The sequence below is a fragment of the Trematomus bernacchii genome, unplaced genomic scaffold (genome assembly GCF_902827165.1).
Source record: "Trematomus bernacchii unplaced genomic scaffold, fTreBer1.1, whole genome shotgun sequence".
NCBI lineage: Eukaryota > Metazoa > Chordata > Actinopteri > Perciformes > Nototheniidae > Trematomus > Trematomus bernacchii.
In genome coordinates this window covers 1,007,501-1,023,349 of record NW_022987567.1, presented here as the reverse complement: position 1 = coordinate 1,023,349, position 15,849 = coordinate 1,007,501, and the positions used below count along the sequence as shown (strand labels likewise).

The window sequence follows — 15,849 nt, the reverse complement described above, 5'->3', positions numbered from 1 at the left end:
GTATTAAAGGTCATCTGTCGGTGACAACAAACATGAACTCGGGCACAAACAAACATACTCCCATCTAATAGGCTGCCCAGAGGAAAACTATTTAGACTTAACTACCACTTTGTGATGATACTTCTTCCCTCTTCTTTCAATATATCACTAGATGTTTAAGGTAGACCTGCCATTTGTTGTTATTTTCAAGTTTAGTCTTAACTACTCAAAATGCTGTCTTTTGGCATGTGATATACAAAGCAATTGTAATAGTTTGAGTTCTCTGCCTCAGTGTTTCCGCCAGACCAGGCCTGAGAGGGCGGGGGGGGGTGTGTGTGTGACGTCACGTTGTGTCACGTGACTTGAATTTTGAATTGAGCCGTCCCTTATAGATACTATCTCTTTACGTATGCACACACACACACAATTTTGAATTGCACTGTCCCTTATACCATCTATTTACGTCTCCCTGCCGACAGGGACACCCCTCCTGGCATGGTCCTAGGAAGATGCGGCGGTGTTTTGTTTTTTTTCGTCACAGGAACGCGCTTTGCTGGCGGCCAAAATAATCCCACCAGACTCCTTTGCCCCTCCAACAGAAGGATGTCCTTGTCCTTTTTCCTTTTCGTCATTTCAAGCGATAAAAACTCTCGATCTTCTCTCAAATTATTATTTTTTTTGGACAAATGACGCCAAGACGCCCCCCCCTGCTCTGCCTGTATGTCCATGGAAATATGGATAACAGGGAAAGAGATATTGATAGTAGGGCTTTACTGAATTACAAACAAGCCCTTTTTGAGCTTTACAAATTAAGCTTTAAAAGTCTGTCACATCCTACATATATATTAGGAAATCGTTCAAAATACAGTTTTTTGTCAACTTTTTGCTTTTTTTGAATAAATAGGATCAGGGTTTTGCCGTACAGAAAGTGTGATACTGAGAAAAAAAGTCTAAACATGGGGATCATAAGAATTTTTTTTAATGCGTGTATCTGTGTACCATCTGTGTTCTGATTTGACAGAGTTATGATACTCGATAGGATATAGATTTTTTTATTAAATCTTTTGCAATAATCAGGGTTCAAAGGGAAATGTGTGTTAGCCTCTGGAATGCTTGTGTTTTAATCAATATATCGTGTTGTAATGACACTGTGTCAATGTGAACAAATCTCCTAAAAACGACTCTGTTTATCATATTTTCACGTGTATAATCATACATGTGTGTTTCGCAGCGTTGCATAAAACAGAAATCTTCAACTATCTGCTTCATGTCTGTATAATTGCTCCCAGCAGTAGTGTGGCGCCAGTCGAATGTACACACACACACACACACACACACACACACGCACACACATGCACACACACGCGCACCCAGAAATACACAAGCTCATAACTCACACAGCAGATCATCAGAGTATGGCAGAGCAGAACTTTTGTACTGCTATCATAGAAGTATATGCATGTGAGTGTTTGTGTGTGTGTATTGATGCGTTTTATATATTTGTATTTCAGGCTCTGACAATAAGCCATCAAGTGACACATGCCTGATCAATCTAGATCGAGCTATTCGTTTGGTTCACTCAGAAAGTAAATGCAGCCGTTTTAAAACGATAAGTTCCACTTTACTTACCAAAATATAGAGAATTCCATCTAAGTGACACAAAAGTAAACGCTCTCTGGTGATTGGTTGGCTAAGCATAGCTAGTAATTGATCACCCAGCAAAGATGTGTGTGTGTGTGTGTCTCTGTGTAAAGCCTTGTTGGATAACAGAGAGCAGATGTGGGCGGGTACGTGGGTGTATGTTTAAAGAGGTTGTCATTGGCTCATACAGAACAGATGTTTGTTGGACCATCATCTTCCTCTGGCTACCAGAAGTATTGATTCAAACTGTTCTGCTTCACTTCAGATACTTAGAATCACGATATACGAACACACACATGTGATCACACACTCTTGTGATTCGTCAGAGAACACTGGTAGATGCATTCACAAATGTTTAGGTCAGTATGACTGGGAGTCTTAACGAGGACATTATCGCTCGGAATTTTCCAAACCACAGTAATAAAGTGCTGCGGTTTACGGTAATATTCTGGTGCTGCCAGCTGACTCCAGTTGAACGTAGTCCAAACAGTTAAGCGTAGTTTAACACAGCCCAACATGAGATCACACGTTCCATTTGATTTTGTTTATGGAAGAGTTTTCGTTTGTCACCTTTTCTTACTCGGTTAATTAGGTTTACTTTACAAGAAAACCAGTTTGTAAACAAGGTTCACCACAACTTTTACTCTCTGTTGCTGGTTTGGTTTACAATTGTATTCCTAATGAACTGCAGCTCATGCTCTTTGGAAAAGATGACCAGCCAACCTGCTAGTCCGATGGATGGCTTTAGTACAGCTAGCAGTTTGTTGAATACCAATGAAAAACCAGAGCTGGAAGACACTGCCCTCATTAACAAGCATCATGACAGCTAAGTGAACTAACTTTGCCAGGGGGCCACTTTTGCAAGATGACAGGAGGCAAGGGGTCAGTTAATAAAACCCAGATCACTCTCTGGGGGCCTGGAGAGTTTTCCCCTCCCCTCCTCTCTCCTCTCCGTCCTCTAAAAGAGAATTCAGAGATAGAAGAAAACACTCTCCATTTAGAATGATAGCCTGGCTAAACACACAATGTTGCATTTGTGTGTTATGTGTGTAACATTGAGGCGTAAATAATTTGTCGCATTGTCTGGCTCCCAAAGATAGACCTGAAAACTGTGATACTTACGGAACCATGTATCATGTGTTTTGCTACACCATCCCTTGAGGAAGGTTTGCCATGGCTTCGTTTTTGAGCCAAGAAGTAGTCCAGTAAAACATCTGTTTGGCCACTCTGTTTTTGGTGCTTAGGCTCTCTTGAAAGAGTGCCTGAGAGCCACCAAGCTGGAACAAAATGTCCCACCTCATAGAAGTGATTTTAAAAGCAGACTTTATGAAGCCATTTACCAAGAAAAAGTTGGACATGTCACTGGAAACAATAAAAAAAACCTTCTTTTAAGTTCATAGAAATGACATCAGCTCTGGAGATCAAACCTTGTTCTATAATCTGTGAAAAAGAACAATTCTGACCTCTACTCACTTCCCAGAATGAGAAATGATGCTCAAAATGCCTTACCATCCTTGGTCTCATATAGACTTACCCATGCCTCATAAACACATTTTAAGTGTAATTGCACATTTTTGATTAAATGGGCTTTACTACTGAATTGCCAGGATGCTTTAACATGACTAGATGTTTTTAGAAGGCAGTTAAAGGGGTACAGTTCTTTGTTAATTCGGCCAGGGAGTTGTATTTGTAGGATGAAAATAGTTTCGAAATGTTGTTTTTCTAGTTTTCTTTGCGTACAAACTTTACTTTGTGCTTAATATAGAAGAAGCAAGTTTGCTATTTCCTCAGGAGATTTAATTACCGATCCTGTGTGACTTTCCCAGTCTAAAACTGTTTTCGAAGTCCCAGAGCTTCTCTAGAATTTCCTTTTTCGGTAAAACTAGTTCTTTAGACAAGAGACAAAGGGTTCTATTCCTGGCCGTGGTTTGTATTAGCTCATGGTGGTGTTTACTATGGCACTGTCTGCCAGCAAGGAGTGCTATTTTTTCAAACCCTACTAAGCACTGTTGTATAAAAACACTTGCTGCATGCAGGCGATTGAAAGCTGTCTGTTGGTGGGATTCATCTGTTATCCCTTTGCACAGATCTTTTTTCCAACTCTTTCTCCATTATCATCAAGTACAGTATCTTTCAGTTTGAGATAGCACTATAATAAGTCACCAGATTTCCTACGAATTTCACACCAGCCGTAGTCAGTAATGAGCAAACAGTTATTCAAGTTGTGAAATGGCTGTAGCATTATTATGATCTTCATAAGTATACCAAAAACACATTGAGTCAGATATCTAACACAATGGCTGTCTTGTGTACTTCATTGTCTTCCATTAATACCTGCAGTTTCATCAAAATTGGGTAGATACTATGTTTGAACAAGAGATACAAATGCACACAATGACACAAGGCAATATATCATACGTACTCAAATGGGTTAGTCATCCACGCCTTAACACTGATACTCTCTTCAAAGACTGAGAAAGGAACACCAAAAGGGATAACAATGTTGATGACATGCATGTACTTTTTGTGTATGTAATTGATCTTTCGCCAATCTGGTAATATATTGTGAAACCAGCAGGGTATCAATTGCAGAACTGTCAAAATGTGGTGTGTGTGGCACTCGTTGCTCTGCGTGATGTGTTTACAGTCTTCACATTTTCTGTCCATCTTATACACATGTATATATACTGTACACACATTTAACCGTACACATGGGTATAGCTTACAGGTTGAGGGACATGTGTTTTAATGTGAGTGGAAATGTGTGTTTTTAGTCCAGCCTTCACCCCATTATGCATTTCAGCGTGTTTGTTTATGTGAGGTTGGCTTCAGTACTGCAAACGTGTGTGTATGTAAGTGTGTGTGTGTGCGATAAATGTGTGTGAATAGCTGGCATATGGTAGCCATCTTACCCTGGCGGCAGAGCTTGAGGAAATTCCAGAGTTGGAGAGCTCAGGCCAAGATACTGCTGACACACACACACGCACGCACGCACGCACACACACACACACACACACACACACACACACTTGCACACAGGTTTTTCATATTGTTCATTTTAAAAGGACTAACAAGTTGATGTTAAATCGTGCTTTCAGTAGCTATAGCCAAAAAGTGAATTAGCATGTTCTGATTGCTCAACGTAATGACTTGAAAAGTATTGTCATGCTTGCGATCTCTCTCTCTCACTCCCTGTCTCACACACATATGCAAACACACTCAGGCCTTGGTTCTGTGAATTTGCTCGGTGCTATCTCTATGCACATATGGCAGCCATTACTTCTTGTGTGTTTAGGCTAGGGCAACATTTGGAAGTAAGCCTAGCAGTTCCACCAGCAGCTTCACCGATATATTGTACTAACTGTTCAGATTCTCTAGTCTTCTCAGTTTTTTTTACTGGTATTTATTAGGCCTGTCTATCTTTCATTTATGAAGATTGGAGCTATTGCAGAAGTCCAACTTCATGTTTTCATCATAGTAATGCTTGTGGCAGTGGCAAGTCTCATAATATTCCATTATGCATTTACTCTGCATTATTCCCCAATATGCAACAAACACAACTTAAAGGGGCCTATTATGTTAATTCCCAGGTTCATATTGTTATTGTGTTCCTCTACTGTGACATGTTTCATGCTTTAATGTTCAAAAAGCTCTTTCTTTTCCTCATACTGCCTGTGCTGCAGCGCCTCTTTTCACCCTCTGTCTGACCCCAGAGCCCAGTCTGCTCTGATTGGTTAGCTGGCCATCTCTGTTGTGATTGGTCAGCCGCTTAGAGATGTTCCGCCCCTTAGCCTTTCACATACAATGTGAGAGAGCGCTAGCCAATAGATGTTACATGGTGATGTCACTATGTCGTTGAAGTAAACAAAAGAGTTCAATGGAAGCACTTTAGCAGGGGAGGGGGGGGGGAGAGTGTGTGGGAGAGAAACTCTACATTTTTACGGAATAATTTTGGAATGTGTATGTTAGGGCTACACATGGCCCAGTAGAAGCAGGTGATGTTATTTTAAAATAAAAAAGGCCTTTAGGCTGTCACCTGTTCGGCAGTCATAGCTCTGTGACTGTATATCATCCCTGACTGGCCAGATGTTTCCAGAACTGAATTGGCTTCCTTGCAGATTCTCCTTCCTTATAATCTTTTTCTTATCCTCAGAAACACAGCATCTAATTTTTCCACTTCAACTGTTTCTTTATCTCGCGTGCACTCAAGCCTGTTCACATTAGATGACTTTCATTTAAAAACCTTTCTCTGCCCCTGTCTGCCTGATGCTAATAACATTTCTCTTTCTCTCTGTATGTCTCGGTTTTGTCTGTCTTGCATGCTTTTTTTCCCACTTTGATTTAAACTCTCATAAGTTGTTGCTACACAACACATTTTCATCCACATTTGTCAGTTTACATACAGGATGATTCAGGTAATGGAAAGAAAAATAGGGAAAGTGCTAAAATCAAAACTTCACCCGTTCGAAATCAAAATTCCTTAATATCGAGTTGCAATCACAGTAGGTTGGTTATATAATTGAGGATTGCATGCAGTGTAATCCTCACACAAATGTATAACTGCGCATCATTTGAACGAAGGCAGATTGATCTGTTGAAATTCCGACATCACGGTCACATCGGTTGCTAGTCAAATTTACAAACGGATTAAAATAGGCAAAAAAAGTCACACACAAAAGCACAATTCTATAGAGGAGCTTCACATATGGAAATGCAACACAAACACCGGCACACATGTCCGTCAGCAGTGTTGTTATCGCCCCGAAAGGTCAGACTGACGGAGTGTGCAGTGGTTGCCATGGTGACTTGGCTAAACACCAGAGCCATTGTAACTCTCACCCACCATCCCGGCTCCCTCTGTTGTTGGTTCAGTGCTCGTACGTGCACACAGTGAGTCCACAGTCTCACGCACGCACGCACGCACGCACGCACGCACGCACGCACGCACGCACGCACACACACACACACACACACACACACACACACACACACACACACACAGACCCACATGTGCTTGTATCTCTTAGCTAATCCCTCAACTTTTAGTTATTACCAGGTACCCACAATGACACACACACAAATCACACACACACACACACACACACACACACACACACACACACACACACACACTGATGAGGATATTGTCCAGGGTAAATTATAGATCAGTCTTTGTTAATCTTTAATTTATGACATAAGCCATAATGACCTTTCCTCACAAACAGGACATCCTGTAATAAATGATGTTATGTCACTGGACAGCAAAACAGTGAGTGTGTGAGTGGGCAGAAAACGATAATGAGACAGCCGGAATAAAGTGAAACTTTAGTTATTTTTTTAGCCTGTTTTTCTGCTTTTTTATCACCAAATTCCATTTCTGCCCATCTGTTGTTTTCACCCTGTATTTAAGCCCCCCTATCTCCCCGCCTCCTTCACTATTTTCCCTTTTCTCCGTCTGTCTCCCCTCTCATTGTCTTGCTTCTTCTCTTGTAAAGCTGAATGTGCAGTGGCATGCCAGAGTGTGAGTGACTCATGTGGGATTATGCTGCCACAGAGAGGACTGGTTAGAAGAGAGGCCTTTTTGAATTGGATTACTCAGTGTGCACACACCTCCTTTTACTACACAGTCCTTTTCAAATCAGCTTCTAAATAGCGCATGGAAAAATAATTCACTTCTTATTTTCCTCCGCGGCCCTGTTTCCGATTGTTCCCTTTCCCAGTGCTTCTCTACACAACTATTGTTTGACTTCTGTCAGGATACTTTCTGGGCTTTTCACCCGTGACATTATTTTTAAAGGAATGTTTTTCACTCAGGAATTTCTCTTTCTACAATTACTTTTAATCGCTCCGGTTGTGGTAACTGCTGTGGATTCGCCAAGTCTACTTAACCAGCAGCAATTTTATATTCAAGTTATGTGTGTAGCTGGGTCTCCACTGTTATTTTGAATCTGTGTGCATGTGGGAATACTCTGGTTATGGGTGCATCCTAGTGACAATATCCATGGCTACATTCCCCTGTCTATTCTGGTTGTTGCTGGAAGAGTTACAGAAGAAAGGTGACTGGTAGGGGTGAGTCACAGAATAGGCTTGCGATTGCACACACCCTCACTCGCAGACAACCTATGGAAAGAAAGGGTGTTGAAATATGAGAAGTGATCCTTGACATTGTGAGTTGACTTTTGGCAGCAGCTATAGTCCAAAACATAGCTTATTTTTCATACTAGTTAAGCTAAGTGAAGGTAAACTTTCAGTTTCTACCTAACGCAAGGGTTCAGTGGTACTATGGGCATGTTTACACTGGATCAAAGTGTGGTTTTTCACATTTAGCTTCAGAAAGACCTCATGCAGCTGCTGAGGAAAGTGGTTTGTGGTAATATCAGGCTTGCACAGATCCCAGTAGCCTGCCAAAGGAAGTTTCTGTACACATTGATAGTGAGTCAACTCCCTCTTCACCGTTTTTAAAGAACCGTCATGTTGTCATTTGTTTTGCATCAGAAGAGAATCATTGAGAAGATTTTTCATTTAATGAGTGGAAAAGTGACCTATCGGGCTTTTAACTTAGGAAAGAAAATGAAATCAAAGTGGTTTCATTGCTTTTCTTATTATTTACCCACAATGAATTTGTGGTGAAATGTATTCCCAGGAATTACAAAAAAACACACAGCAAGACGAAAGAAAACGTTGTTTGTTTTTGCCTCACATCTCCAAAGGGTTTGGTCTTATAGATCAGACCAAAAGAGTTGCATCACCGTAGACTGCTGCACACATATTTAAACTTTTGATTTGTGTTCTTGCATTTAGTGTTTAGATACAAATGAGTGCCTACACTTGTGTTCCGGTTTTCCTGTAAATAAAGTCCTCAGCCTGTGATGTAGGGTTTTGCCTCCCGTGGAAGATCCTGATGGCCCAGACGCCATGGTGGTCCAAACAGTTGCATTTACTGGATCTGACTTAAGATCCCTGGTTTGGTTTTTCTTTGGCTGATATCCTTGGGATAAAATATGATCAGAAGAAGCTTTAACATGGCTGTCTACCTGTTGTTACTCCATTTCTGGTGGAACCTGTCATTCTAGACATGCCCATCATACTTACCAAGAACAGACCAACTATTCAAACTATTAGAAAATAAAACTTATGAAGCAGTTCAACTGACACTGGAGTATAAACAGGTTGCTTGGATTTGTTAGGACAGATTAACAGTGTGTCCTCAAGGAACAGCATTGTTCTCAAGTGTTAGGGGAAGCAGAATAGGAGACCTTTGTGAAAATGAGTTTACAGGACTTTGTACTGTGTGGCATTAGAGATGGAAAATAAAGAGGGCCACTGCAGGAACACACAGGCATGGGAGGGAGAAAACAGATCGTTAAAGATGGTGAGAGGGAGGTAGAGATAAGAGAGAGCTAATTGATTGAATGGAAAGATTACACAGGAGTGAAGGAAAGGTGCAGGGAGATGCCGCCCGCATTTTCTCATCTCTAGTTACTCTGAGGGGTACCAGGAAAGGGAAGAGGGTAAGCCATTATGAAGTATGACGTAAACATGTTTACTGAACCTTGAACGTCCCGGCCTTAGAGGGATGGAAAACAGTAGCCAAGGACTGTCTGCATACTAGACTAAGAGAAAAAAAACTGCGTCAATGTCTGAAAAAAGTAATCGAAACAGACTGAAAGTAGTGGACAGAAAGGAAAAGTGTCCTTTGGGTGTACCGTGAGGCTAGACTTTGGAGACAAGAACTTAAATCAATATTCCCTTAACCCATTTTAAATCTCACGGACAAATATTTACTGCTTATTCACAAGATAAATGTTGTCGAGGAAGCAAAACATATTCTTAGTTTGTTACCTATATGCTTAAGGGCCAGAAATCTCAACATATAACTTAGCTTGAGGCACTTTTTTTTGTTTTTTGTGAAAGTAAAAATCTTTTGTCAAGAATACTTTCTCACAGAACGCAAATATTATGTTGCGAAAAAGCAGCTAAATTATTAGCCCAAGCATCATAAACCAAATATGTTGAAAGGAAAAAACAACAAACAACAACAGTATGATTTATCTGTAATTCGGAAAAAAACGCAAACTTTATTATTTCTTGAGCAAACTAGAATCACGTCTTCCGTTTAACCTTTCAGAATAAGAGCTCTTGACATATTTCCTGCATAAATGTTTACCAGTGGGATCTTAACATTTCCCAGAGCATTTTGCTAAGAGGAAATTCAATAACCTAGCTTTTAGGGGCTTAGGCTTTACAACAATTTACCTCAGACAGACTGCCAGACGCTGATCTCAGTTAACTTGATCCCAGTGGTTGGTCCTCTGCCTGCACGAATCCATTTTTATTCTTTTCGCTGTCAGCACGATACAGCATATCATATTTGTTTGCTCCTTCTTGGCAGTTTGATTGGAGTGGGAGGTTTCCGTCAAAGTCCTGTGTCTGTGTAAATTCAAACAAATTGACCAGTATATAAGCCTGGGTTTTAAGGTACAGAATGTACTGAATGTACAGAAGCTTAAGAAAGCGTGAAGGGAGGACTGGACCGAGGAAGAGGAATGTAAGCAAGTGAGGGAGACAGGAGTTGGTGAGATTTGAAATAGCTGAGTGAAGCTACAGTGCTGTAGTGGTGAATGTAACACTATCCTGCTACATCATAAGAGACTATTGGTAATCGAGGTCATCGCAGCTCCCCTAAAAAGCGTTCAAGATCTTGGTAGACGTTTCTTTTTTGTCTTTCCGAAGTGCTCAGTTTTCTTCATCAGTCTTTTGGCGGATGCACATGAATTAATGATTTTCATCACCTCCTTTTCCATCGATCAATCTGTAGTAACGTGCTGGATGTCCTTTTCGTAAATTGTTACATTTGGTTGTGAAAGCCAAGCCAAGGTGACAAGATTGACAAATGGCGTGTTTTTAAATTGGCCATGATACATTTTCCACGGTCTCCAAGTTGTTAATGGTGTGTTTTATTGAGTGAGATCAAACTTTTTAGCCTTTAACTGCGCTTGTGGAGAAGTAATATAAAACATAGCTGAGCAAATTAAGGTGGGTATGATGAAAAAACAAGATATATATCGAGGAAATATAGGGCAAAAAGGGAGATGGATTTATGGAACTGTGTTTGTATAAGGTTGCTTGTATTTGAGATCATCTGTATTTAAAAAGTTCATACTTGTATTATATATTTTAACTTGTTGCATGCTCAAATATTGAAAAACGTCATTTTTCACACTCTCCCTCCCTCAGTCTGAAACCAACTTTGTGAGTTTCAACAAAATTGCTTTGCTTGGCAACAACTTGGGTCTGTGTTGACTTTCTGTCAGCTGGTGACATTCACATCACATGCACTGCAGCTGTAAATAAACAGGACAGAATATAATATGTTGAAAACTGTAAAACTGTCTACATTTTACCGTTATGAAATCACAATTTTGCAGAAATCCTGCAGTAAAATCTACCTTCAAAAAAAGATAGAAGCAAACTGTTCTAATCCGGCTTGAAACATTATCTGCAGATTCCTACATTGTCCTTTTGTTTGATAGTGTCCCTGTTTGCTTACACCAAATATCCTGGTCTTTTTTATTTTCAACAACTGTCAAACTATCCCCCTTATTATTTCACCATCAACAACAGCAACGTGTTTATAACTCACTAAACATGTCGTTGTCATTGTTTAGACATTGGCAGCCTCGCATGACTTAGATGAGCCAGACCTAACACCTTGTTCCCCTGATGAAAAGTTGATGATATTTACGCTATGGTTTAAACAAAGATGATCTGTTTGGCCTCTTGTGGTCGCAGGTTTCATTTCCCTGCCAAAGATAATCATCTTCTTCAATCTTTGAAGTCCAGTTTATTTGTGCAGCCCAGTATCACACACACAACTGTCAAGGAAGCAATCTGTCATGGTCTTAAAAAACTGCATTTGATAGCCATTACAAATGCAGAACTTTCCCACAGCATTCAGAAGGTAACAATGATTTGAGACAGAGACAACGTTTTTTTCTCATGCTTGACTTCATTTATTTTGACAATTTCTTGTTTTCAAAGCAAGTACAATTTAAAAGCAACACCTCGGGATAAACATATTTGTTTATTTGACATGTCCTCCATCATATTATGGCGCAACACATCTTTGTTCCATTCTTTTGTTTCTAGCTGTCTTTCACTATTTATGACTCATCATATTCCTGAGGTCCAGTTGCAACCTCAGCTAATGAAACTCACAGCCAACTTTTCTTTGAGACTCTCTCTGAACACCAGAGACGCCATAAATCCTCAAAGTGCAGTAATGTGCTGCATGACTTGCTGTCAGTCTTTGGAGTTTTGGTTTTTATCTGCTGCTCCATACACCACTAGTGCCAAAGGGTCTCCAAAACTGTCTATAAAATCATTTTCTGTCAGCACATTTTGCATTTTGCGTGCAAATTGTGCTTCAACTCTAAAAAGTAAATGTGATGCAACATGGACAGACCTAAACGGGGCAGGCAGTCTGTTTGGGCTTAGCTTGGGAACCAGATCATCCTCAGATGGTCAAGTCCCCCAAAAATATACATTGTCTGGACAGACCCCCAAACTGCTCCAGCCCGCCACACTATGGCAGCCCCTTCCCTCTGACACCTCTTAGTTAATGCATACGTTTGTTACGTACTGTGTGTTTATCATTAAAAGGGAATGTATCCATGGCATTTATAAAGTCTATTATTTTTCTTCTGAAAGGTAAAAGCGTATTTTGTCAGTCCTTTGGTATAAGGAAGGGAACCAAAATATAGGTCTTGAACACCCGAAATAAATATATACATTTAAAGTATGAGCATATGTTCAAAGAAACTACAAGTACTATCACAATGTGTTGATTTTCCGTTTAAATCTAACAGCATAAATACTTAAATAAGGCAAACTATCTTCAGAAGAGGTTGATCGTTTCCGGATTTCAAATGAAATAGAATCAATGTGTTGTAGTAACACCACAATAGGGAGAATTGCGGAGAAACCGGCAATCCTCCTCTCCATTTGAGCGTGGAGAATACCAGAAAAAACAGACTGAACTTTTTCCACACCTCCACCATGCGTTAATCACCTCAACGCCAATGTGAATGCAGCCCAAAAGCCTCTTTGATGCATCCACCTTTGCAGTTTCAGAATATACGTAAGTCATTCAACACTTGATGTTTGATGAGCCACACTGACTGAATATATGAAACAAAGTCTAGTAAGGTAAGGACACTGTGATTCACATTTTTCTCTTTGTGGTGCAGATCGCTGTTTGACATTGAGAGAAATAAAAGCAGTGAGTTCTCGTTGCTTTGTGCCGACATCACCAGATTCAACCCACGGAAAATGTCCCGTTTCTTAAAGACACGACATTGAACCGTTCAACACGCGAAGCAGAATAATAAACCGTCTCAGAGCAACACCGCTATTAGACACTATTTTCTGTTAATAGAGTCATTTTTTTTCAAATCCCCAATCCACCATGCGTCATTTGACAGTTGCTGCAATCACATAGTTACATTTAAAAAAAATAGTGCTTCAGAAACTTTGTAAATGTTTGTATACTTATTAATTAGGAAAAGTTGGAAAAATCTATTGGTACCATGTGATTGCCATTAGGGTTTTCGGTCATATCGATTTCTCTATATTCATGTGTCCCATAAATGACTAGAAAGCCATATAGTGCATTATCAAAACATTGTTCTTTGGTATTGCTTGTGGTCAGTCACCGTTTTATGACATAACGTCCTATTTGAACAGGAAAAGGACCTCACTAAAGACTTAACAAAAGCCTCTTATGGGCCTTTAATCTCCCACTCTCGCTGCGGAGGTGCCATTAAAAGTGTTGATGTGTTTATCACATGCAGCTCTATTAAGAGAAGGGGCACCACAGATAAGATAAGCGTGTTTGTTTTTGTGACTCACAAACACATACACCACATTGACTTTCACACTTTGTCACATTCACACACACACACACAATGTCTGATATAAATGTCCCATGGAGATAAAAATATCAGCAGCATCACATCACACGTCCATAACTCCATGGCCACCATTTTTCTGCTACAGCAAACATGTATCCTGCACTCAGGAAGAAATGTCTGATGTATTTGAACTATTTCATGATGTCTGCCTTTCTGCACATACAGTGTCATATCCGTCAAAATGCCTTGTTTCTCTGTCTACTTATATATTTATAGAAATACATATAGCCAGTCAAATCAGTTCATTTTTTATGTAATTGCGTAAAGAATCAGAAACGGGTTTATTGCCAGGTAGGTTACACGTACGAGGAATTTGACTTGATGTCGTGGTGCATACATGAAATCTAATCTTTTTTTTTTTTTAAGTACACAGATAGTGAACTATATTAAGAACGCTGTAAAAAAAAAAATAGTTAGATAGCAATAAAATAAAGCAGTAATTTACAGCGAAATAGAATGCAGTATAGAATATAAAATATGAAATATGTGCAGTAAGCAATATTTGAACATTGTGTGCATTAATTAAAGCAGTTGTATAGTGCATTTCCTGTTCTTTCCATTTGTTTGTGTTGTATAGGTTTTTCTGCGTGTTAATGGTGTGCAAAGGCTTAAAAGTTCTCTCCCACACACTTCCCCCCTGCCTGAAACGCCTCCATTGGACTTCTTTGTTAACTTCAGTATCTTAATGACCTCACTATGTTACTCTTACGCGTCTATTGGCTTGTGCTTTATCACACTGTACGTGATAGGCTAAGGGGCCGAACATTTCCGACATATCTTTAAGCTGTGGATGAATCACAGCAGAGCCGGCGCAGTTAACCAATCAGAGCAGACTGGGCTCTGGTTTCAGACAGAGGGTGAAAAGAGGTGCTGCAGCACAGGCAGTAAGAGACAACTGAAAACCATTTTTAACATTAAAGCATGTAAACACAGTGTCATAGTAAGGGCAACAAATACAAATATGAACCTGATAATGAACAACATAGGGCCCCTTTAAATGTTATTGAATTTAGATAAGGTCTATAACATGTATGATGACAGATGTCCTGCTTACAACCATACTATCAAATACATTTTTCGCAAACTACACTTTTATCTATTCTACAGGCACATTATTTTTGCAGTGTGCACATCTTGGTTAAATTAAAGTCGTGTTGAGATTTGATTTATGGTACAAAGCTGAAACTGGATCGGTTCTCCAGCCCAAATATAACCAAAACTTTACATTTCCCAGAATGTCAGGGTAGAGTAAAGCCAGTGGAAACAGAACATCCTTTCCAACATAATTTCCTTCTCTTTTCTACAGGAAATGTGTTCTTCATTTTGAGAAAGACTTCCACTTACGATGTCAGTGGCGAAAAATATGGGCGACCAGTTGTCTACACCATTGTCTTTGCATTTTATTTCGACTTTATGTGAAATATAATTTGCAATGATAAGGAACAGTCAGACAGTCTGATTTGTGAAATGATAAACTGCAACTTGTTACCAAACAATTGTAACATTGCTGTGTATTTCTGGAAACATTGGTCAAAAGACATTTCTTTCTGTTTTCCCAAGCATTGGTTCTTTCCGTACCCATTTACTTGTACAAAATGTGCTCCAAATGATGATAATGATGATGTTGTGGATGCTTACTGCCAAACCTTTTATGCTTGAAAATAACTCCTAATCATGACCTCCCCCTTTCCTCCCTCTTTCTTTCTCTCTCTAGATGCCAGGCCTTTTGTCCAGCCCTGTGTGTCTGACAGTCATCTGGTTTTTATCTTGGTCGCTGCGTCCCATTCGTGCTCAGATCCAACCTGATGAAGGTAACACATGCACACCAAGCAGAACGCCATTTTCCCAAGGACAGATTTAAAACACACACACATAGAGAAACACACATGCTGTTGAGAATCAGGCACGGATTCCTTTGGGGAACTATTTTGGGCACTTATCTTAACTCAAAGTACTTGTGGGACCTAAAGCTACTGCTGAAGAAAGGAGGGAGGAAACGCATCTAAAATGTCATAAATCCAAGCAGATTTTTTTGTTTAAACACATCGTTGTTTGTTTTCACGGTTCTTTCTCTGTCCAATTTAAATGTAAACCTTTTACTCTGCAAACAATAATCCTATTGTTAGAAGAATCCATTTTTTTCACAAAGCTCTTGAGGGATCTGTTTGGCATTAAGAAATCTTTTTTTATTTCTCTCTCTCTGAAGACTGTATTTCCCTCTTTGTATTAAACGCTCTTCATTACTGCATCTCTTTAT

At 39.8% G+C, this 15,849-nt stretch overlaps 1 protein-coding gene across 1 annotated transcript in view; it reads left to right on the top strand.

Annotated features, from left to right (window-relative positions):
- The window catches only part of il11ra (interleukin 11 receptor, alpha), a 46,752-nt gene that overhangs the window by 16,984 nt on the left and 13,919 nt on the right, over positions 1-15,849 (top strand). Inside the window, exon 2 of the mRNA XM_034125926.1 lies at positions 15,307-15,403. Within this exon, the coding sequence (XP_033981817.1) occupies positions 15,307-15,403 (97 nt within the window). The remainder of the gene's footprint in view (positions 1-15,306; positions 15,404-15,849) is intronic.